This window comes from Polyergus mexicanus, unplaced genomic scaffold, assembly GCF_030449975.1.
Source record: "Polyergus mexicanus isolate NDT 795.1 unplaced genomic scaffold, iyPolMexi1.0 SCAF_7, whole genome shotgun sequence".
In the NCBI taxonomy this organism is placed as follows: Eukaryota; Metazoa; Arthropoda; class Insecta; order Hymenoptera; family Formicidae; genus Polyergus; species Polyergus mexicanus.
This window is the reverse complement of record NW_027223327.1, coordinates 9,989,106-10,013,160: the sequence shown is the minus strand read 5'-3', so window position 1 is coordinate 10,013,160 and position 24,055 is coordinate 9,989,106. Positions and strand designations below refer to the sequence as shown.

Below are 24,055 nucleotides of genomic sequence, written 5' to 3'. Positions count from 1 at the left end.
GTAGCGTCGATTTTCGTGCGATATTCCATAACTACGTTCAACTTCAATCATGCAATTTCATATCGCACGAAAGTTTCGAGTTCCGCTATCTCAGATTCCAGTCCGTAATTTGCAATCTGCCATCCGATGAGGGGACTTTATTAGGATGTAATGTGACTTTAGAAACGGTATATTATCGCGCAACGATTTGTTTCATTATTCAGAAGATTAGCGATATACTCGACGGCAATTTTTGCTGTCAGGAATCAATCACGGTGGAAGATTAATCGTGGAAAATCATTTTCCTCGTTTACGGTTCGTTTAATGCATCCGACTGTGATTCGACATTTTGCGATATCGAATTTACATAATGCATTTGCGTCACACGAAGTAAAAATAAAAGCGTATGTAGATACATGAAAATACATAATACAAGATCCGGTTATTTTATTACGATATCTTTTTTTCTCTCATAATGACGAAGAGAAAAATTTTTTACATCGCAAAACACGACATAATCGTGTTATGCAAGACACGTAATTAAAATCTTGTTGAATCATCCGTTTTGATTATTAAATCTACGAGTTTTATGACGTGTATCCTTTTTTTGTACAATTCCGTTTCTCTACAAATATTTTTTTCTGCACATTACATAGAATATGTCAGATTATATACGAAGGTTCGAAATTCTGTCGCAAATTGCGCGCTGTTCAAAACGGACTGTAGAAAGAAAGAGAGGATTTACTTCATATGTATCTATAATCCATATGATCCGACGTATCAACGTATTCGTAGAACAGAGTAAGCACTTCTGCGTTGACAGCCGGCCGGTTGGCCGGCACGTGCGCGCGAAAGTATATAGTACGCTTTTCCGTACTACAACGTTTTGGGATGTAAATGAATATTGCAAGTTTCTATCCTTCCCCCCCTCTCTCTCTCTCTCTCTCTCTCTCTCACCATTCTCTCCCTTCACCAGTATGTCATGCGCCGGTCGCGTCAACCAGACATATATGTATATATGTATATACATATATATATTCTACTTGTCGTCCGGAAAAAGCCTCGTTCGATTATTCCCTAAGATTCGCTTCTCGCCTCTCTCTCTCTCTCTCTCTCTCTCTCTCTCTCTCTCTCTCTCTCTCACCGAATAAAAGCCAAATTTTCGCACTAATGTTCGGGCACCGCGATTTATTGCCAAATATATTGCCCATCTAATTCTCTCGTCTCGTGTGTCATAATGAGCGTTGCGGGCAAATTATGCGTTGAATTATTGAAAAATATCATTGTAATAGGATAATTATTTGACATTATATTTAACAAAAAGAGCGTGTCGAATTAAATTTTCGCTATTAAAAAATCCTCTATGTTGCGCTTTAATATCATTTATGCGGATTTCTCTATGCGATATGCATATGTGTATAAAGTAGCATAAAGACAGATAGATAAACGAAGGTGTAACGACGAATTTAATCGCGCGATAAATGGGACTATCAATCGAATGGGACGAAATATCCGATTCTCTCGCGCGCTTTAAAGGTCCGACCGGATTCTCTCTTTACGTAGCAAACACTCGGGGAATCGTATCTAACGGCAGCTTAATACGTCTCCTATTTGCTCTCGTCGGCGGCAAATAAAAGAAGAAACACGCGCATAAATTGAACACTCTTGCCAACCCTTTTAAACCCTCGAGAAATTTAGATCCCACGAAGAGTGCATGTTTATTGACCAGCGCGCATGTCCCTTTCATTACAGATACTACAAACTAAATTCAAATAAATTTTTCCTGTCAAGATATCATGGGATCTATAAATAATTAATGACTGGAATAATTAATTTCAGGTTAATCAATCATCAGACGTAAGAAACTTTTAAATTAAATTTAAAAAAAGAAATAAATAATAAATAGTAATAATAATAATAATAAATAGTAATCTAAATAATAAAAATATTTTTCAATTAATTGTATTGTTGGGCTAACAAAGTTTTAAATTAACGCTTAATTATAAAGGTTATTTGATGTAAAGATAAAAGATAAAATTTATTGTCATTATTCAATGTAATAATTAAAATATTATATGAATACGCCAGCGAAGTTAACGATATTCTCTCTCTCTCTCTCTCTCTCTTCTTCTCGTTTCGCTTCCTTCCGAGACAGGAACCTCACACGACAACCGTGAACTTGGGAGACACGCGTCTGTGCGTCTGTACGTCGCGAGAGAAACGCGGGAGCGATCACTCCGGAGTCACGCTCGTGATCGAAACGTAAGCTTCCATTCCCCCTTCCCCCTCTTCTCTTTCAACCCGTAGTCTTCGACGCCGGCTCGCGATCTGTCACGCCGGCTCTCGCAATCGAATCGCGAGCTTTCGATTTGGAATAAAACGGAATAAACGTGACCCGGCGATCCGCAAAAAAACGTGTCATCCGGGCGATATCAAAAACAGAAAGAAACGCAAACGTCGAAGAGAGAGAGAGAGAGAGAGAGAGAGAGAGAGAGAGAGAGAGAGAGAAAGGAAAAGAGGGAGAGGGAAATGGCATCGCGTTACCGATCGAGTTTCGCGTCGCGCTCCGTTTCGAGAACATGAAGACAAGGAGAAACGCAAGGACGAGCGTAAAAACTGTATCTCCCTGTCTGTCTCACTTACCTTGGTGTCGGCCGACCGTGAAAGAGAACGGCGATGACAAGGAGCGGGAAGGAAGTTGCGTTTAGCAGAGGCGGCGACGAAGCTCCGATAGTAGTAGCCGGTTGCGGCGCGCGTACATCTCTCTCTCTCTCTCTTTCGTAGATCTCTCGCACACAGAAACACATACACCGATTGACAAGCAGAGCACCGCGCGGTCGTATCGGCGACACACGAAGAAAGCACAATGGCTGACCGCGCACCTCCGGTATCGCGGTCACGATCCCGCCGCACGGGATCCACGAGGCGCGCTTCTTCTTCTTCTTCTTCTTCTTCCTCCTTCCCGCTCGCCCCCGAGAAAGAGAGAGAAAGAGAGACGCGCACCTATCTTCCTTCCGGGATACACGGGGACGCGACGCGATTATTATCAATCGCAACACGACACGAGCGTCATCACGTCGCGACACGCGAGATACCGAACGAACGCCTGCGAGGGGCACGACGGTTCGTCAATGTGTCCGATCGCGTAAAATCGCGTTCACTGTCCTTCTCTCGCGTCACGTTACCGTACTCCGTACTATCCACACGATCCACACGATGGACGAGAACCGACTGACTAGTCTGACTACCGCGCCGCGCTGCGCAGCCTCCGCGACGCGACGGCGCCGAGACGGAATGGTGGCGATGAGCAGAGAAGGAGAAGTGATGAGGGAGGGGATGGGGGGGGGAAGATGGAAGGAGAGATGGTAGCGTGCTCCTTCGCGCTGCGCGCGTACAGGAATATTACTAAATTGTCATATAGCATTTTAATTAATTTTCATAATGATTATATAATTTTTCTCGATTTAATATATAAAAAGTAATAATAATTATTTTATTTATTCTCTAATAGAATAATAAATTATTAATATATTCATGCATGAACGGGAATAAGATATATATATATATATATATATATATATATATATATATATATATATATATATATATATATACATGTTACGAACCGATACGTTGGGTGTGGTAGAGTCCCTAGACTCTTGCTCGTATCGACCGGCTGATGTTACCGCCATTGTTCGCCACTCGATTGACGCGCGAGATTCAACAGTGCGCAAAAGGAGTTTGGAAAATGATACAAATTGACGATTGCATAATTTAATCGTTTCTCAATCGCGTTTCTTAAATATTCGAATTCGAATTTTTTAAATTGTCATATGGATTATATAATTTTTCTTAATTTAATATATGAAAAGTAATAATTGTTTCATTAATTTTTTTAATTATAATTAATTATTAATTATAATTGTATATTATAATGCGTGCGCAGTAATATTTTGATAATAATTATTATTACATTTACAAGCGTGTACTTACTGTGATAAAATTTAAATATTTATAAGATATAAATAAAATAATAATAATTTATAAGATATAAATAAAATAATAATAATTGATAATAATTTACAATAATAGATATATCGTTTATATCGTTACTTGCGCGTATATTAAAAAGATTTATAAAACTAGCGGAAGTGATATAATGACAGCCACTAAAGATTGCAATGATATGCAAGAAACGCAAAGTAAAGAATGTTTGCATGACAAATCGCTTGGAATGTGCAAAAGAAATCAAGATCTTTCTCGATGTTTCTCAGTAAATACCAGGCATGATGAAAACGAGTGAACTGTTTTGAAAAATTTCCCGCATTTGGAAGATTACACGGTCATCCGATATAATAAATGTTGCACAAAATCTATTTATTATCATAAATTATTATTATTTATACCTTATAAATGTCTAAATTTTATAACATAGTGCACGTTTGTAAATAATAATAATTATCGTAATAATAATTGTTATCAACATATTATTGCGCGCATGTTATAATATACAATTATAATTAATAATTTATTATTATATTTAAAATCTTTAGACACGTCTTTGCGCATAAATAACGAGTAAACATAAAACGATGCATAAAAACGATATCCTTTACTTCAAAGACTGTCAACATAAATACTATAAATTATATGATACATATCTACCGTCTATAGATATAAATATATATACGGGAGATTTATACAACGAGATAATGTAATGTTTTTAATTTAAATGACTTTTTCCTAAAATTAACGCAATAAATAACGTAAGAAGGATTTATGCGAAATAAATTATAAACTCTCTCACACACAGTATAAATATACTTGGACATGTTTGAGAAACTCCTTTATCGTTCAATTTTAATTTAAATGCATTTTAATTTTAAACAGATCATTTTCAGGATAATGTAACGATTAGAATTTGAAATTAACAAGCAGATCTCTATTTGAAAAAAAAAAAAACTATTAAATAAAAATAATTTACAATTAGTTAGTTATAAAGTGAAAAATTTTTTTAATTGCTTTTTTAATCCATTTACCAGTGTGCTCTCTATGTATGTGATCGTACAACCGAGCGCTATACGAAATCGAGCGCAATTATTAAATTAATTATTAATTACTCGTCAAGTGGACAAATCGAACGACGACGAGCTGTTGAACGACAATCGCGTGCTTAATCGAGCGCATCGGCGAGACGATGCGATCACAAGGCAAAAACCGATCTTGTCGTGCATCCACACCTACACCCGTGCCGTTGCATATATACACGATTTTTGATGTCCATATTGTCATCGTGGGCGCGACAAAAAAAAGCGCTCCACTTTCGCTTCTCCATATTCAACTCTTTGTTACATCAACCCGATACTCACACACAACGTTGCCCTCAGCCGAATAGGCTCATGCCTATATCGATTGGACATAAATAATTCAGCCAGGGAGCTGTCAATACAGTAAGCTTTTACTTATTCATCGATGTGACACTTTTTCGCTCGTCTTTGATTCGCCGAATGATAAATCGGCATTTAATTCTAGTCAATGCAAGAGTTATGTGTTAACAAAGAAGAGAGAAAGAAAATAAATTCGTACAATTAATAATTAAAATTTCACATTATGTATAACACTCCATCTTATTAGGCAAGATACAGATATAAAAAATTAATCATTATAAATCTAAAATTTGTTTTAAGATATGCCACATCGATTTGTGCGCGCTCTCTTTGTAATACGTAATGTCCCATATTACTGAATATTGTATATTTTACATAATCATACTATCAAAAATCTTATATTTGATAAAAAAAATTAATTTAAAATAATTTTCAAATAATTTTGTAATACCAAAAAGTATATAATAAATATTATTGTTACAAATTTTTTTTATTGCAGTTGTATATATAACAATCTTTCATTTCCCCGTTCTATACGTATAATTAATTATCATTTGTTGAAAAAATCTAGAGGAAAGTCGATGGATAAAAGCAAGCGATTACGTTTCAGTAGTTCGATGACTATTTACGCTGGACGAGGAAAAAAAAGAACTTTTTCCTTTTTTTTTTTTTTTTTTCCCCCGATCGCAAGAAGCCGTTTACGATGAGATAACGTCCCCCCTCGTCTCTTCATCCCTCGACATTAGAGGCATCTCACGACAGAAGTATGTCAAGAATTTAGCCGTGGGCCGTTTTCGCTAATAGCGAATACGATAATTACTTTGCCACGCGTTCGTTCGTGCGATTACGCCAGAGAATGAAGCGTGTCAAAAGCGCGGGCTGTAACATGAATTATATGAATTTTTTTACGTCGACCTCGAGTCAACGACGATGATGAAGCCACGATCAATCGGGGGAGTGGGGGGCGGGGGAGGGGGGAACATAGATAGAGAAAAAAATCCCCCGACATAGATACACGTACGCTTTCGAGTCGCGTTCGAATTATCATGCCCGATATATGGATATTGACATACTTTACGTACACATTTTTAATCGATAAATGTATATAAATATAATATAAAATATAATAGAATATCTTTTTAAAAAATAATAATTAAACAAATATATAATATAAAATATAAAATTTAAATTTATAGATATAATTAATCAATACAATAAAGCTTATTTATACACAGTAGGAATATATTATTATACTTAATATAAGGGAATTATATGATGCTAATTTAAATGTTATTTATAATTAATAATGAACTTTAAAAATTATTTATGATACATCCGAGTGCGCTGAAATGCCTCAAGAGGCGACTTAATTAGGTCGATTAGCGCAGTAGGCGAATTTTTCGACTTCTCCGCGACGGCGTTTCACTTGGTAAAATATAAACGTGCTATCCAATGATGCTTGCGCAATGATTACGAATGATATGGAGCCGACGTATCGAATGACGAGAACCATGTCTCACCGAAGGCTTTCTAAACTGCTTTTTCTCGAGATCAAGCTACCTCTCTACTCGACAATAAATGACGGCACTCGAGCCCGTGTTCGATTCATCGGAGAGGAAAAAAATTGAAAAAGAATCACGTGAGTGCGCTTATTCACTTTCTCAGGACGCGCGTCATTATCAGAAAAATCCACCGATAATGAAAAAGCGGGAGATAGGACGAAAAATGTCCGCGTCCGATAAGAATATTCGACACCGCATAATTGGACACATAATTCGTGAAAGAAAATTCGTATGATAAAAAATAGAAAGATATAAATAACTACAAATTTGTATTGTCAAATAATTAATATATAACATTAAAATATATGTTAGATTTCGATTGACTATCTATATTAAAAATAACGAGATGTAAAATATATATATTAGAGTCTACTTTATTACTCGACAGATAATTACATCTATCTTATTTTTTTTTTTACTTTTTTTCTATATCTATAAATTTTAAAGTTCTTCAAACTGAAGCGATGATAAATTGCGGCATATAAAATATCCTATCTTGAGAAACCGTCGCAATGAAAGTACATATACACGTATATAAACGTGTCGCCTTGCGAGTAATACATAACGGGGTCAAAGCTATTGCGAAATTTTGTGAAGATTAGCAGAATGAATGCCCGATTCGTTAGAACTTGTTATTAATTTTTCTTTTTTTTTTTTTTTCTTTCTTCAGACCTTCTTATATAACTCTCTCTTGCCAAAGATAAGTAATGCAAATTGAAATTGCTTTCCCCGCACACAGATATACACAAGTGCCGTTAATGTAATTTATTATTGGGCTTAAAGTGACCTCATCACAGCGTTACCCAAATTTAACCGTGGCAATTGAGGGTTAAACTAGTTGATTTTCATTTACAAGCACGACGAAGCAATATGCCCCGCGTTTCCGCAACGCTCGAGAACCGAAACGTTATAAATGGCCGGATTCAAACCGCACGCAAGTCCAGTATCAATCATCGCAGTAGATCGTATCATTCATCAGGAAGATCAGTCAAAACAACTTCCGTCAATGCAAGTGAACGCATAATGGACCGGTAAAATATCTTCTAAAAAAGTTTCGATTTAATGAGCAACGTTGACCTTTTCCTCCAAAATGAAGTTTGATGAAGATTCGTAGAAGGAAGAAAAATAATTTTAACATCCCAGTTTTAATTTTGATGATGTTTAAATTTAGCTCGTTGAACGAGATCGTTTCTTAAAATTGCACTCAATGTCTTAAATAAATAATCGTTCCAGTAATACATATTTAAGAGCATTATTATTATTTAATTTAAATAACGATCGGTATAAGAAGTGTGCGTATTTCTTTGAAATATTATTTAATTGTTATATATTCACCGTTTTACATTCACGAAATAAAAGAGAGAAAAAGTTACATTATCTATTTGATGCTTTTTTGGTGCTTTGGCATCTTTCTGTGCGGCGGAGTAATCGAATATCAAAGAGAATAAAAAAAAAAAAAAGATTGTGAGACCTAAACTGAAAACCGAGAGAAGGATATCTTCCTCCAATCAGAGTTCTATCCTTCGCCGAAAGTTGGATATCATCATGGCTATTCTAATCGCGCCGACAGCTGACTTAAGCGGGTCATCGAGGCTAATGAATCGTTCGGGAAGAGATCGACGACGCGGAAAAAGAAGCAATCCGCCATCTGGATCGCTGATGATCTTATAAGCCGACGCGGTATATGCTTGTTAAGTCATCGTCGCGCGATCAGTAGACCCCGCGGAATCGTATGCGAAATGCGCGTGCATTACTTCGATACCATGTGACTTTTCGTTTCTTCGAGGATCCGTGGAGAGAGAGAGAACAGTCTGTCATTAAGTGTCCGCGAAACACTCTTTGTGACACATTGAATGTGCACGTGCACATACACATGTACAGAGTGCTGAAAAAATTAAATATATAATACAAATTTCTCGCGCGGTTAATCCTTTTTTAATAAATATGGTTTTACGTGTCGGCTTTTTAATTTTCGCGTAAAATAAATTAATAAAATTATAAACGTTTCATTAAAATTCTTTTTCAATAAAATATATGTGAAATTAAGTAAATTCAGTAAAAAGGAAGCTCTCTTAGATTCTTTAAGAAAAGTTTTTAATCTCCAGTAGAATGTCAAAGTCTGTATATGTAATTTTTCAATGTCTCGTACTCGCATGTTTCGTGACAGATACATTTGTTGAAAATTCTAACAATCCTTTCGCATTAATTTTTTCTCCATAAATAGAAAACTGCAGTAATCGTGTTTGGTATCGTGAGAGAGAACATTAAAATTTTCATAACGCAAGAAAAATGAGAGTGCAACTACCACGAATAAGGATCGCATTTAGTTTGATAGTACTGTTATCTATATTTGAGTTTTGCATGAGCAGCAACGACACCTGGAGCAGGAACCGCGACAGGAAGATGCGCGTAATCAAAAAGTTAAAGAAGGATTTCCGGAAATTGAAGAAGCAGGAGGGAGCATTAAAGCTGATAGGAGGCGAAAACGGCGATTACGAAGGTGCTACATTTAATTCTTTTTACATGAGAAATTTAATCCCCTTGGAAAATTGAAGAATAAAACGATAACGAATAATATCATTGAGAAAAAAATTAATTTATCTTATTGCGCGGATAATAAATAATAAATAGTAATGTTAATAGTAATAATAATGAAGAGAAGACTCCGTCGTACAAAAAAAAAAAAAAAAATTTTGTCGCCTGTCGCATAAAGTTACGCGGAACAAGAGAACTTTATTGCTCAAGTCGGATCAATTGATGCGCCAATCAATTACGTACAGCATCCTCTCGATCTTTCTTATCACGACAGACCGATGCGGCGAGTGTATCGATTGCGTACCGCAAACAATGCGTCGCGAACCGGCGCGTTGCTCCGCAACGCATCTCGTCTCGTAAATCCGGCCGGGATAAAAGCGCTCGATTCTCGTTCGGGGTTGATATTTCTCCCGCGACAAAAAAAAAAAAAAGCGCGACTGCAATATAAACGGGTTATAAATCTCACTATCTACCTCTATCTGTCTCTCGCGAAGATAGAGAACAAATCGCGAGAGTTTTATCACGCGGTTGTGCAAGTCCCGCGCGCGCGTGCACGATGACGATTAAAAAGGGGTCAATTCAAGGAAGATTTATGTCAACGACTATTTGTCGGAGCATACATGCAATTCCGGGAATCAGTTGCCGGATGGCATAGTAAAACCGTAAAACCAGACTGTAAAATAGGGTCACGATCCGGGACCGCGACCGGTTTGCCGGTTTACTCCAAGTATATTGTCATTATTAAGACAGAAGGCCGCGCGTCACGTTTATCCGCACGATTTTCTTCCTGTGTGTGTAACGCGACTTTTATGGAGTCGAGCATATCTCGGTATATGATATTATGTAGCTATGACGCACAGATTGTTGTAGCTAAAGTTTGTTATAACCAAAGTGTTCACACAAATCAGCCGGTATAACATGGTACCGATTTTAAAAATTATTAATAATGACACATATTAAAAGAAATTATTTCTAGCAATATAAATATATTCACGTAAGAAATATTGAGCATCTTTTCTTTAATTAATTTGTATTAATTAAAATTATATATCTTAAAATTAAAATATATTTTATATTATATTATACGTACATAAACAACGCAATTTAAAATTTATATAAATTGCGTATTTATGTGCATATAATATAATATAAAATATATCTTATTTTATATAAAATATAATATCAATTTTTAGTGAAATGTTAAACGTTTTATAAATGTCATCTTGATATTGCGCTATCGGGATGTAATGCTTTCCGTAGCAAGAGTCGGAAGTTTGTAAATCGATCACTTCCTCTTTGTTGGGCCGAGTTGCCGCAACAGGAAAAACGTAAGCACGAGATTTTATTGCTTTATATGCACAGGAAACGTGGAAATACTTCACGATGGAAAGTGGGGCGGTATATGCGACGACGAATGGGACGACCTGGAAGCACGTGTGGTTTGCAGGCAATTAGGCTTCAACGGTGCAATTAAAGCGACGACATACGGCCACTTTGGTCAGGCCAGAAGTGAGACGAGGCATTATTGTCTTTTCATCTTAAACCGCCGTCTTTCACGGTCGAGTGCAATCATTCGCATGTATCGCTGAGATGAACAACATGATAATAAGCTGTTCGTTTATTCTAATTTGCAGACGCAAATTCACATTTGTCATAACTTTAGCGTTACGTATTAATCTTTTTATTCTTTGCAAATCCATATATAATAATGTCATCTACATTATATCTCATTTTAATATATCTCAATTTAATTTATTTTAATTTACTTTATTCTCTACTTTATTCATTTTCCTTTATATGCGCGTGTGCGATATTATTTTTTCACTCAATGCAATTAGAACGTGAAATGATATGTAAACGCATAATTATTTTAAATTAAAATCACTTCGAAGGAAGATACTGGATGGACAATGTTTACTGCGACGGATCCGAGGACGAAATCGCGAAATGCCGTTTCGACGGATGGGGTGTCTCCGATTGCGGCAGCAACGAAGCAGCCGGCGTTATTTGCTTGCAGGACGAGAAAGCGGAAGCATCAATGTCACCGATCCCGCGGGAGAAGTTACCGAAGGCCAGAATAAAGGATATGTATCAGCAAGGCATGGCGTTACGGTTATCAGGAGGGCGCGTGCATTCCGAGGGCCAGGTGGAGATTAAATTAGGCAATGGAGGTAACGTGATAAAATTCTAAAATCTATAAAGAAGGAAAAATTGTAACTAAAAATATTTTTTAAGTAATCTCTCTCTTTATACCTGTGATAAAATTTCCGTGACTTTTACATCAAACGCGTAAGGGAAAATAATTAATTAAAAAGATATAAAAAGATAAAAAAAAGATTTTTCGCCGCGAATTACAATGGCTGTCGCACTTTTTAACCGCGCTATTAAATCACCGATATAGAACGAAAAATGTATGATATTTCGAAATTTTTGTCACTCTTAAACGTCATAATTTTTGAACGTCATCGACAAGATTATAAATTTGACACGTTTAAATCTCCGCGGCCATTTGATTTCAGACTGGAGTACCGTCTGCGGTGACAGTTGGTCCATTCTCGAAGCCGCTGTGGTTTGCCGTCAATTGGGCCTCGGTTACGCGTCCGACGCGATACAGACTAATTTTTTCGACAATCGAGAACTGATGCCGATATCGATCAGCGGAATACAGTGCAATGGAAACGAGGAAAATCTAGCTGAGTGCCTGCACGACCAGATTGTAGATTGTCCAGGTACCTCTCTCTGATACAATTTTTGACGAAAGATTTACAAAATATTAGCAATAATATATTCATAAAAGATGAATATAATAGCAGTGTCATGAGAATATTTATCTTATTTATACCATGACAGTATAATGTTTTCGTGGAAATTAGTAGCAGCGTTTACAGATTTTAATTATAGAAGATATATATTCATGAAGAATCGACTTTCGCAAACTTTTCTCATTTTTTCTTATATACAAATATATATATATAAGAAAAATGAGAAAAGTTTGCGAAGGTCGATTCTTCGTTATCAGATTTGCGTGAGAAGTCGGTTGTGGTAGAAGCGAGGAAAAAATCTGAGTCTGTAAAATGTGAATTTGGAAACAAAGCGGATACAATGTCCCTTCCAATCTATGTTGCTGATCCATCTCTTATGGAAATAAACCTTGTCTCAATCTTTTTTTATCTCTGGCACCATATAAGATGTTCCTTTTTTTTTAATATATGCCACGCACAGTAAATATATCAACGTATGTTTGAGATAAAAAATAATATGACGCGTAGTCATTTGACAGAGTTAGTACTTTACCGTATTCGTAATTACGATATCGCAAAAGTTGATGCGAAATGACGTTAATCATGATTTTTCAGGGACAGTGGAGAACGTGGCGGGGGTGATGTGCCACCGAGAGATGGCCGATCTCGTGTTCGATCACATCGAGTTGATGCGCACCGCGCATCTTGAGGACCGTCAACTCTACTGGCTGCAGTGCGCGATGGAGGAAAATTGCGTGGCCTCGCAGGCCTATAAAGTGCAGCAGGAATCCGAGAATTGGCATCTAGAAACGAGACGATTGTTACGTTTTACGGCGAGGATTTTAAACGCCGGCACCGCAGATTTCCGTCCATCTGTGCCCAAACATCTGTGGGAATGGCACATGTGTCACATGTGAGTGACAACGCTATTGACAACGCCGGAAAATAAAAAATGTTTAAAGATTAAAAGAGAGAGAGAGAAAATTCTCTAAAATAAATAATTCTAATTAAAGTTCAGATTTTTGCAAAATATAAAACATCTTGCTTAAAATAAAATGTAAAACGACAAATGAATCCCGTAATAAAGGTTTTTTTTTTAATCGTTTATTTAAAATATTGAAATTAAAAATTCGACAATAATATTCTTAATAAGATAAATTTTTATGACAGACGCACGAATAAATGAACTGTGACATATTCTTTTTTTATAGGCATTATCACTCGATGGAAGTATTTGCTACTTTCGATGTAATCGATTCAAGCGGCAATAAAGTAGCCGAAGGCCACAAAGCGTCCTTTTGCCTCGAGGACAATCAATGTATGCCCGGCGTTCAATCCAGGTGAGAATCCTGATAGCGCGTAATCGGTCATATTTCTCTTTTTCATACGACACGCAATTTGCATATTTTATTCGTTTCATTTTATCACCTCTTTTATGTTTGTAATTATATGATATTACGCGTGTCCGCGAATCTATTAATAAAGTTTATAATTTGAAGCATCGTCGTTATTTCAGATACAAATGCGCCAATTACGGGGACCAAGGTATTTCCGTTAATTGCAGTGACATTTACAAGCATAATATCGACTGTCAGTGGGTGGACATTTCCGAGCTCGAACCAGGACATTATACGTTCAAGGTACAGTTGTAATAAAACTATTTTCACCAACGCAAGACGCAAGAGATTCCCCCAGCCCTCTCCTGGAATAAAGTTGCGCATATCGAAGCTTTTCGAATCCGGAGAATTTCACCAAGAGGAGTTTACTTGTTTGCAGGTCGCGGTGAATCCCGAATTCAAAGTTGGCGAGATGTCGTTCGATAACAACGCGGCGATCTGCCGCCTGCTTTATACAGAAACTTTTGCAACTGTTCACAGTTGCATAATGGGACGTCCTTGAAACGCTGTGCACGATTGCGGGGATTTTTTTAGCTGTGGACAATCTACGGAGTGAGATTAATACCGGCGTTGGCTGCAATGAACAAAAAGCGAGAAGGCGTTATGAATTTAATAAAATAATTTTACAACGTATATAAGTTTTTCCGCGCGCGCGTGAGTGCATTTAAACCGATTTCAGATAATATGCAAAATACAACATATGAGATTTAAAAAGATAATTTTTGCAATGGATGGAAGAAAAACCTGAATGTTGTATTAATATTGTTATACTAGTTTTAAAATTCATATTTAGAAATGTGCAGTACATATTGTTATAATATATTTAATTTCTATAATAAGAGATTCCAAAAATTAAGGAAAGCAAAAGAATTTAGAATTTAAAGAAAGTAAAAGAGATTTTTATTACATTATTTCTAAACTGCTCTTGGAAATAATGTATTTTGAATCCAACTATATCTTGGTTTATTATTTAACTGTATTTTGTATATTAACATTAAAGTATTTCATTCTGTAAAAAAAATTTTTAAAGATATGTTAACAATCGTGTAAAAGATTATTCTTTAACGACACAATCTGTCTTATTTTACACAATTTATATCTTCCAAATTATATATCTCTTTAATACATTATATTATATCATGATTCTTTTCATTATTTCTATCAAAATCATCATGATGCTGCAACGACAGTAAATCTTTGAAGAGACACTCTTCGTGCCCATTGAATTCCTGGCTTTCTAAACCCTATCGTCTCCATTCGCGCGACTTTTCGGATAATTACAGAGCAAGGGTGGGGCGGCTCCGGGAATAATTACTAACCCGGCCTGCGGTTACATAGGCGTCTAGACCTGCGCGCCTAGCGAAAAGCAACCGGATGTGCAGATCGAAGCTGCTCGCAGCTCCGGTCGGCCACCTCCTCCGTAGGCATGCTGGCCGTGTACGGAATCTCAAGTTTTGGAGTCTAGGACCGAATTTATAGACCTTCCGAACGTGGAACCGCTCGTCGCTCTAGATTCCCGCGTGAACGACCGATTACAAGGGATTCCTAGACGAATAGATGAAAAGGGCGGTTCGATACGGGCTTCGAAAAAAAATTTACACTCTTTTGTCCCTTTTAGGCATCCACTCGAGAGAAATTGCTTAATCTCGCGTACACGCAACATTAATTATTCATAGGAAAAGGAGACTATCGCAAGTACATCTCGAGGATTTTAAGCTACACTCTAGACCGGGTCTAGAATCGCGTTATGACATCACGCTTGAGTATTATGTCGGCTATTTGCTACCTGTTCGCAGGTGTTTGTATGCAGGTATATAGCTAGGATAACTATATCCTATTTCTATATACAGGGTGTCTCAATATTAGAATACCGTTACAAAAAATGGCAAGTTAAAGAACATACGCGCGCGCGCACACACGCACACACACACACACATATATATATATATATATAACTAATAAATAAATATATTTTTACACTATAGTAATTATTATAGTTATGATATTTGTACACTGTGCTATGAATGCCTTAGTATTATTGTTATTGATAATATAAGAGGATTAGAAACACTCAAATAATGAATCTAAAAGAAGAGTTTATATATATCAAATTTATAAAATAATCTCGCATCTATCTGATACACACGACAAAATTATAACTTTTAGATTTCTACATTGTATCTATATAAAACCATCACCCATTAAAAAAAAAAAAAAAAAAGAGATACATACTTAATGCATGTAATTGAACTCGAAGATAAAATATCGACAAAAAAGCTCCCTTAAAAATATTTCTGGGAGAAAACAAATTGTCTCTGAGAGAAAATATTTATAACGACCGTCGTAACATTTGTCCCTTACAAACAAACTAAACCCACCCATCGAGAAAATACGATAACGTAAAATGTGTTCGAAAATTAAATTAACTTTCGCCGATTCTCGATTTTCTCTATCGAGATTATATCTCGGGACTCGATCTACAAACAATTTTACGAGTTAAAGTGCCATCTAATCGTAATTCGGCAAGTCGAATAAAATTAAAACAAAATGTTATAATGTTTAAATGTCAACAAGCTGCACAGCGTAAAATAATATTCTGACGATCAAATCGTCGTAGAGTAAATAAATAAAAATTGCATACATTAAATATTTACATACTTATAATAATTATTTTAACAGACAATCGGATAATAATAATTAGATTAACATAAATAACACGAAAATTGTAGTTTCGTATTATGATTTTTTTGGATTATAATAAAAGCCTAAGCTGGTCAAATTTGATCTTGAAATTCATTCCTACTTAATTCTTTTCGCGCGATGCTTCGCATCTCGAAAGGGGCTGACTCAATTATAGGTCAACGGCAAGGTGACCGTTCACGTAATTCGTTTTAAAAAAAATATATAGAAATGATCCGACAGGAGTATATGGCTTCCGTCGACTTCGCGTTGAATATCGTGCAGTATTACAGTGACTTTTATTCTACGCATCGCGGAAAAAAAAGAGCGCGTAACGATTTTGCGTGACAACCTTCATTCGGAGATCAAAATCGTTCGGTGAAAAACTTTTCGACAGAAGCGTCGAGAATTATTAACGAACGCGTATTCGAGTGGTAAAATTGTTGGAAAAACCAAAACCTTTCGAGGGATGAAACTTTTCAACGTAGTCGTCCGAAGGATAATCATTTACAAGAATCGCATTCACGGAGGATAGAATTTTATCCGAGGGAAAATCGATAACGGGCTTGAAACTTTTGGTGCTTTAAATCCGTCATCGAGCGCGAGATAGGCCCTGACATTCGCCGAAAATCGTAAAAATTGGAACAACAGAGAAGTGACAGAGGAGAGGAGCGCGTGTTTCATGCCGATTGTTAAACATCGAAGTGGCGTTTGTCACGCGATTTAATAAACGCCATCGAAATTAATGGGAGGGCGGGAAAGCGGACGAGACTTTCGTGAAGAATGCCCTGCGTGCTAAACGACGCTTTGCGCCGTGACGTGACGTCATCCAAGATCACGATTACTGGATACCTAATATTACTATATACCTAATATTTAATTACACGAGTCACACAGAATAACATCGATGAAAAAATACAAAAAATGTTACAACAAAAATAAGTAACGAATTAATGTGTTGAATGTCCTCTTCTTAAAAATCTTACAGATCAATGTAAAATTACTAATTTATTCATCAGTATAAACGAAAAAAGCTGAATAAAACGATTAAATAATGTAGTGTCTTTAAATTCATTAGAGAACTGTTTAAATCCGAGAGTTTTTAAGACGGTATTAATTACGCTGTTTATATGAATCATATAAAATAGGAAGCATCCAATAATACGACAAGATAATAATGACTAATAATGGCAATAAAACGTGTAAAGTAAGAAAGAAGCAAGAAATGTCGAATGCGTAATCTATTTGCCGGAATTTTCATACAGATTTTTCAATTATATTTAAAAATAAATTTAAATAATGCCGAGTGATACGCTGATCAAAATTTCGTTCTGGTTGAATATCGTCTTGTTAACTTTGAGCAAGAGCGAGCAAGTTTTATGCTCTGAAAATAATACACTATTGGAGACCATAGGTGATGCTATTTTAACCGGTAAGTCGTTAATTAATAAGATTCCAATCAATTTCATCAGAATCTAAAAATTATTATGCATAATGTATATTTACAACGGAATTAGTTTTCTATTCGCAGCACATTGCATAATTTTTGAACGATGACGAGCAATATATATTTAAATAGAATTTCAAATAAACGGCAAATAATTTGCAATTATTTGAGCAATCGCAACTATAATTGTTTTTCTGATAAATTCATTCCGTAAATCTCATTCCGTAAATTTAAATTATATATTTTTATATGTGTTGTAATCTAAAGAAGTTCATTTTAAAATTTTTTTTATTTTAATCAACAAGAGCAATCGAAAAAAAAGAAACTTTCGCGATATTTTTTTATTTTTAATGACAATCGTTGGCATTTTTGATCAGTTTTCGTGGACGCCAATTACGGACAATATTGCAATATATCGTCGTCCAAGGGTCTCCAGCAAATGTCAACCGCATTACACGTGGTGCGAACTTTAAACAAATATGATCACATACCGGGTGTGAAATTGGGTATGCGAACTAAACTATTTTGCATTTGTGTATATCTATTCATAAAAATTAACTTTTAAATTTTATTAAAAATTTATTAATTTAGAAATTTAAATTTACCGAATGTAACTATTAAAAATACAATTGAGTTGAGTTGAGAAATATAATATAAAAATAAAATTGAAATTGAAAAATATACTATACCATATGAGTTATAAAATAATTTCAATATTATATGTCAAGATAAAATTAAAATATATTTATATATTTTAGAGAAGAGAACTTTTGTGATGTATCGCTATAAATTCTCGTAAATAAATACATCATCTCTTTATACAGGGATAAGAGTATTCGATACGTGCCACGACAAGATTATAGTGTTCAAACACATCTTGAGAATGATGCTCGAGGAAAATTGCACCCCAAACTACGAAATGGGTGTACTGGTACCCTCCCAGTATAGTTCCATGGTAAATTTTTTTCGCGATTACGACGATCTGCCGATCGTCACTTATAGAGAGCGAAATTTCACGATACCCACGATCGACATTTTGGCGCACTATCTGAGCACCGGGTACGAGATCATCGATCTGGTCCACACCAACGTAAATTCAGTTCTCGAGCATTTTCTGGAAGTCACCAGAGATGTTGGCGTGTGCGTGAAGCGACATGACAAACGCGTCGACGATGGCAGGAACGAGAGTGTCGCGGAAGCGGTGATAGTCGCGATCGGCGAAAGAGATGACATACAAGGATGGCTGAGAGAGAGCGAGGGCTCGAAGGATATCAGAAGGAAAACGTGGCTCCTGCTACCGCTCGATAACTCGGATATTGATGGCAAGTAATTTTACGTATCGACAGACGAGACGATAGAGATATTGCAAGGGCGAAATATTTTTGATCCCTGCGCGGATATTTTATAAGACGAGCGTAATATCCCTTTCCTCACTTTATTCGAACAAACATTTCATTATTCGATCTCTATAATTCTGCACGAGAGTGGCTATCTATTTGTTGTAAACATAAAAGTCAATCATTGCCTAAATTACAACTGCTACGTTTAAATGTCGGAGTCGGAGATCGGATTCGTAACAATAGTTACGTTATCCAAGTTTAAGTAGTAGTAGTTGAAAGTTAAGAGGACAATTTCTCGCCGACGTCGCTGAACTTCTTAGAACGACCCTCTATTTCTATCCACAATTATAGCTAAGTCGAGACAACGAGACGATTAAACTATAATTAAAGTCAACCGATGTTGAAGACATTAAACAGAATAACTTATGCGAATTTAAGCTTAGATACAAGAAACTTTTAATAAATATGTAAATGTATATGAAGAAAAAAAAAATCTATACTTTATACATATCTTTTCGCTTTAGAAGTTTTTTTTTTTTTTTTCGATAAAGATTATTATTTTACGTCAACTCAAACATTGAAAATCTAAACTAAAATTTTAATATGATAAATAATATTAATTCAAATTTAAATAACGTCTTTTAAACTTCTCAGATCTCATACCTTCTGGATCGTACATTATCAAACCGAAAGCATCTGGCTTCGATCTCGACGAATTTTCAAGCGCAAACGAATTCCTACAGAAGACCGAAGACTTTATGAACCACTCGCCGTATCTCCTGGACATCGGCAAGGCCATTGTTGAGCTGGTGGATATTTTCCCGAAAGTCCAGAAGAAAGATTGCCCTATCGACGATGACGATGACGAGAACCGCGAAGAAAATTGCGTTATCACGCAATTTCATCCGCAATCGCAACGAGAAATACGCGATTCCGACGTTTACAAGGCTCTGCGCATGCAACTGAGATCGTATTTGGTGAAATACGTGGTCGCCATGAAGATGCAGCGGGAGTTGGTTGACGTCGCTCTCTACGAGATCCAAGTGTCCGAGTTACGGGTATTTCCGGCAAAAATGACGTCCAGAATGCCAGGGCTCTGTCTGGAGGATCTCGTCGGGAAATGCGACAACTGCACGAATTTCCAGAAACTCTCCGACGAACGAAAAGTCGTTACGAAAGGTAAAAATAACATAAATATGAATATTATAATATAAATTGTTTTTAAATTCTGTATAAAATTCACGAACTACTCATTCAGCTGCAAAGAAGTATAAAAAAAGAGGCGGGAAAAGAACGTAAATTGTATGTAGTAATCTGTAATAATTTACAATATGTACTATGATGCTAGTTAATTGTATGATTTCTATTGTTAAAAAAAATCTCGATTATAATTATAAATTAATTGCGCATATATTAGAGACATATTTTTCACAATTTATTAAATTCTTTATCGATCTAATTGTGTCACTTTTATAAATTTCACTCAATATTTAATTATAATTCGGATCTATTTAACGTCAGTTATCATAAATTATATTAAATCGCATACGTCTCTATAAGGTCAGTTTCCAGAAGAAATAATCGCGCGAGAAGATTAATCTGATATTCCGACAGATATCATTGGCAAAAACGTTCTGAAGGGCAGCGTTTATGTTCCTATTTTCCTGATCGCCATCGTGTGCGGTACGCTTGCGTGTTGTATCATCGTGATCTTCATCGTTCGTCGTTACGCGACGGAAGAGAGGTTCGACGATAATCTGACCTTCACGATCGTCCTTATCCTGGCTAACGTATTTACCCTGATGACGGCGTTACCCTTCTGCATGACGGACGATTATTTCGGCGCGGAGAATCTGAACGCCCGAAAAATCCTTCACACCGCTCTCGCATTCGGCTTCACGTTCTCGATGATGCTCTCGAGAGCGATCTTTCTAATCTTGACCAGGGACGACGTTTTCGTTATTCGCATCAATGGATATCTGCATAGCTTCATGGCGTTCTTCATGTTCGGTGTGCAAATCGCCATGTCTGTCACGTATTTCGTTCTAAATACGAAAAACTCGGCTGTGATTATCAGAAGTGCAATTTTTATTGCATTGCTGGGTATATTGATATTTCTTATATTGACTTTAAAATATATAATAATATATATACAATATAATCTTTATGAGTTTGAATAAGTCATGATATTATTCAAAAAGTTACGATAATTTCTCATATTAATTGCATTCTGTTTACTTGAAAACTGGTTCTATATGATTTTGTTATCTTAGTATTATGTCTTGTTATATTTTAATATTTTACTTCACATTACAACAGTCTACTAAAATAATTCAGTCATTCAATTATTCAATCATGTGACAGTATAAATTTCTTGAAATTAAAGTTCTCTCTTTCTCTTTTCAGGATATGATATATTTCTATTAATCTCATTATTCGTCGCTTCCTGCTTCATCGACAAAATACAACGCAACCATTGTGAGGGAAAGTGCTTCTTCGGCACCTCCATCAGTTTGCTGATAGTATGGGCGATATGGCTAATTTGTTTTATGTCGATGCAGCCAGAGAATCGCGATACAGTTGTCTCATTTGGCATAATTGGCACGGCTTACTCCATAATCCTCGGTATTTTAATGCCAAAAATTTATTACACGATCACACATGCACCCAGAAGGATAGATCTCGGACAAAGATTCAATCCTGTCGATCTACCGATCGATACGATCGTCAGGCAGGTAAGAACATTGCATGTTTCCATTAATCTTTGAAAATAATCAACTAATAAGACGAAAGAATTTATTAATTATATGAATTGTCAATTATCATAATTTTAATTAAAAACTGAATTAATTTTTTATAATTGATTATATGTAATGTAATAAATTTAATATTAAATAATAATTTTTATTTCTTTATCAGTAATAAAGAAATTCGTTTTTTACAGTCACGTTCCTCCTACGAATACGTTCATCCAGTTCGAGAAAATCAGATTTTACGGATGTCAACATATTCAGATTATTATGACAATCCAAATCCGAGCTCAAAACGTTTCGATCGATACGAAAATGCGTATCACCGTGAAATTTCTGGATATGGCAATTATGGATTTCAGGCGGAAATGAAGGAGATTGATGCTGCTCATGTCGCGCCGCGAATATGTGTCGAGGTGTGTGTGTGAATAATCATTAAATTATTCTCGTACAATTTCTCTGCGTAAAACATTGAAAGATGATAGTTTACATACGATCACATATAATGTTAATTATTGAATTATAAAAAAATATATATATATAAAAAAAATACTGCAAACTCTGAAATGTATATATACAGAATCGGTTTCAAAATTCTTATACAATAAATTTCCAGTCTTTAAGAAATCTCGAAGTAGCGTCACACGTCATCTACGCGCAACCAAGGATCTATAGATCGCAGAGAGTAGTTCTGGGACAAGAAAGCAATGCAGAAGCGATTTGTGATAGAGATACCTCTTCACCTACTCTTAGAATATACAATGAAATTTATCCCATGAGATACGCTAGTCCAACAAATATGATAAGGGAGCAAAGGATCGATGAGGGGAACGAGAACGAGGACGAAGAAAACGAGGAGGAGGAAAAGGTTGAAAGGGAGGACGAAGGTCTCAGCAAAATTACCCGCCTTTGAGATAAATATAATTAATTTAGTATTTATCTTTAATGTGCTACGTGTTATATGAAAAATTTATACAGATTTATAAATTTTTCTTAAAATAAACAAGTAAATTTCGAAATAATTGATCGATTCAAAAAATTCCGAAGAATTAAAATTGTGAGTCTAAACAAAGAGTAGGATGTGAGTCGTGTTATTCATTGAAAGCCTCTAATGACTTCAAATTTAGCTAAATACTGAATTCTATATTCGTCGTTACATTAAGCGAGGAGAGACACGAGCGGAAAGCTGCGCCGTGTGCGGCGTAGAATCAATTTGGCATGTACCTCAACGCCGAAATTGCATTATGGTCGATGGTAATTTCGCAAGCAGGGCACAGGTGTGTGCTTCGCGGGAATATCGATGACGAGATAGCGAGCACGCAACAAAGGGACTCGCGAAAACGAAGTTTGCGTTCACCGCAGTACGACGTATGAGAGAACATTCCGTTTGAATAAATTATTATATCGTAGTTTTTAAAATTTTTTGTTTTCTTAATACAGTCAAATGTAAAATAATTTATATTTTGTTTTACAGTGGTATCTGCGCATATATTATCCCAATCTCTCAAAAGTTTTAATAATGACGAATTAAATTATGTTGCACATTGGATACCAATATATCAGCAAATAAAGCTGCAATTAAATAATAACATTTAGCTTGCTTATAAATTCACATAAGTTTTTATTCCATAGAATTTTATTTAATGAAAAATTTGCAATGACTAAGATGTAACAATAATAAATAATTTTAATCTAGAGCAATCGCGTAAATGACGCACGTACGAAAAAAGGAAAAAAATACGTGACCCTCTCGAAAATTCTATCAAACGCGCGCAGCCCCTTCACCGATCCCCTTGACGACGTTCTTTGACAGTTTACGACCACGTGCGCCATGGTTTATTTCCACATCATAAAACCACCATGAAAACCGCTAAGATCAGACCGGCTGGCGACGCCCGATAAGCCACCATAATGGAGATAAATCGAAAAGTGCATCGGTTCGTGAAAGGATGCGCCATCCGGACCAATCTTCGCGTTGCCCCCATGAAAAAGCTTCTGCGCAAGGACGAGTTTCAAAAGCGGCTATAAAAGCCCGCACGAGACTCGTCCGCTTTCCAGTCACGTTTAGAGCCGTCTTTCCAGTGACGAAAAAAAAAAAAAGAAAAAAGAAATACAAGGGGAGCTACTTGAATTACGTGCGCTTATCGGGCCGAGAAAAGGAGAGAGAGAGAGAGAGAGAGAGAGAGAGAGAGAGAGAGAGAGAGAGAAGATCAGTCACGGAATTTTTTTCAACGTTTG

At 36.0% G+C, this 24,055-nt stretch overlaps 3 protein-coding genes across 7 annotated transcripts in view; 2 read left to right on the top strand and 1 right to left on the bottom strand.

Annotated features, from left to right (window-relative positions):
* Positions 1-24,055, bottom strand: part of Gprk2 (G protein-coupled receptor kinase 2) — a 76,505-nt gene that overhangs the window by 28,935 nt on the left and 23,515 nt on the right. Inside the window, exon 1 of one of the 2 annotated variants that reach the window (XM_070298755.1) lies at positions 2,623-3,404. The exons of the other annotated variant lie outside the window; for it this stretch is intronic. The gene's annotated coding sequence lies outside the window, so the exon portion shown is untranslated. Of the gene's footprint in view, positions 1-2,622; positions 3,405-24,055 lie in introns of those variants that run through there. 2 annotated transcript variants of the gene reach the window in all.
* LOC138934812 (lysyl oxidase homolog 3) lies at positions 7,875-14,486 on the top strand. Of its 3 annotated transcripts, none has more exons than XM_070298905.1 (9): positions 7,875-7,959; positions 9,153-9,428; positions 10,826-10,972; positions 11,356-11,634; positions 11,983-12,192; positions 12,820-13,117; positions 13,416-13,544; positions 13,721-13,844; positions 13,981-14,485. In XM_070298905.1, exons 2-9 carry the CDS (start codon positions 9,218-9,220, stop codon positions 14,101-14,103), a joined length of 1,521 nt encoding a protein of 506 aa, XP_070155006.1. In that variant the 5' UTR covers positions 7,875-7,959; positions 9,153-9,217; the 3' UTR covers positions 14,104-14,485. The 3 variants fall into 3 exon arrangements, with proteins under 3 accessions (XP_070155006.1, XP_070155008.1, XP_070155005.1); XM_070298907.1 differs by lacking the exon at positions 7,875-7,959 and adding an exon at positions 8,339-8,803 and having other exon boundaries at positions 13,981-14,486; XM_070298904.1 differs by lacking the exon at positions 7,875-7,959 and adding an exon at positions 8,339-9,045 and having other exon boundaries at positions 13,981-14,486.
* Boss (bride of sevenless) lies at positions 17,333-23,091 on the top strand. Of its 2 annotated transcripts, XM_070298492.1 has the most exons (8): positions 17,333-17,712; positions 18,105-18,233; positions 18,552-19,049; positions 19,722-20,246; positions 20,682-21,170; positions 21,474-21,802; positions 22,012-22,233; positions 22,434-23,091. In XM_070298492.1, the coding sequence occupies exons 1-8, from the start codon at positions 17,580-17,582 to the stop codon at positions 22,728-22,730; spliced, it is 2,622 nt and encodes an 873-aa protein (XP_070154593.1). In that variant the 5' UTR covers positions 17,333-17,579; the 3' UTR covers positions 22,731-23,091. The 2 variants fall into 2 exon arrangements, with proteins under 2 accessions (XP_070154593.1, XP_070154594.1); XM_070298493.1 differs by lacking the exon at positions 20,682-21,170.

Bases quoted from the DNA above. Each gene is read 5' to 3' on its own strand.
- LOC138934812 (XM_070298907.1), top strand. From the start codon at position 9,218: ATGAGAGTGCAACTACCACGAATAAGGATCGCATTTAGTTTGATAGTA. The intron at 12,193-12,819 runs GTACCTCTCTCT...ATGATTTTTCAG, and splicing joins CCAGATTGTAGATTGTCCAG to GGACAGTGGAGAACGTGGCG. The intron at 13,845-13,980 runs GTACAGTTGTAA...ACTTGTTTGCAG, and splicing joins CAGGACATTATACGTTCAAG to GTCGCGGTGAATCCCGAATT.
- Boss (XM_070298492.1), top strand. From the start codon at position 17,580: ATGCCGAGTGATACGCTGATCAAAATTTCGTTCTGGTTGAATATCGTC. The intron at 20,247-20,681 runs GTAAAAATAACA...ATATTCCGACAG, and splicing joins ACGAAAAGTCGTTACGAAAG to ATATCATTGGCAAAAACGTT. The intron at 22,234-22,433 runs GTGTGTGTGTGA...ATAAATTTCCAG, and splicing joins CGCCGCGAATATGTGTCGAG to TCTTTAAGAAATCTCGAAGT.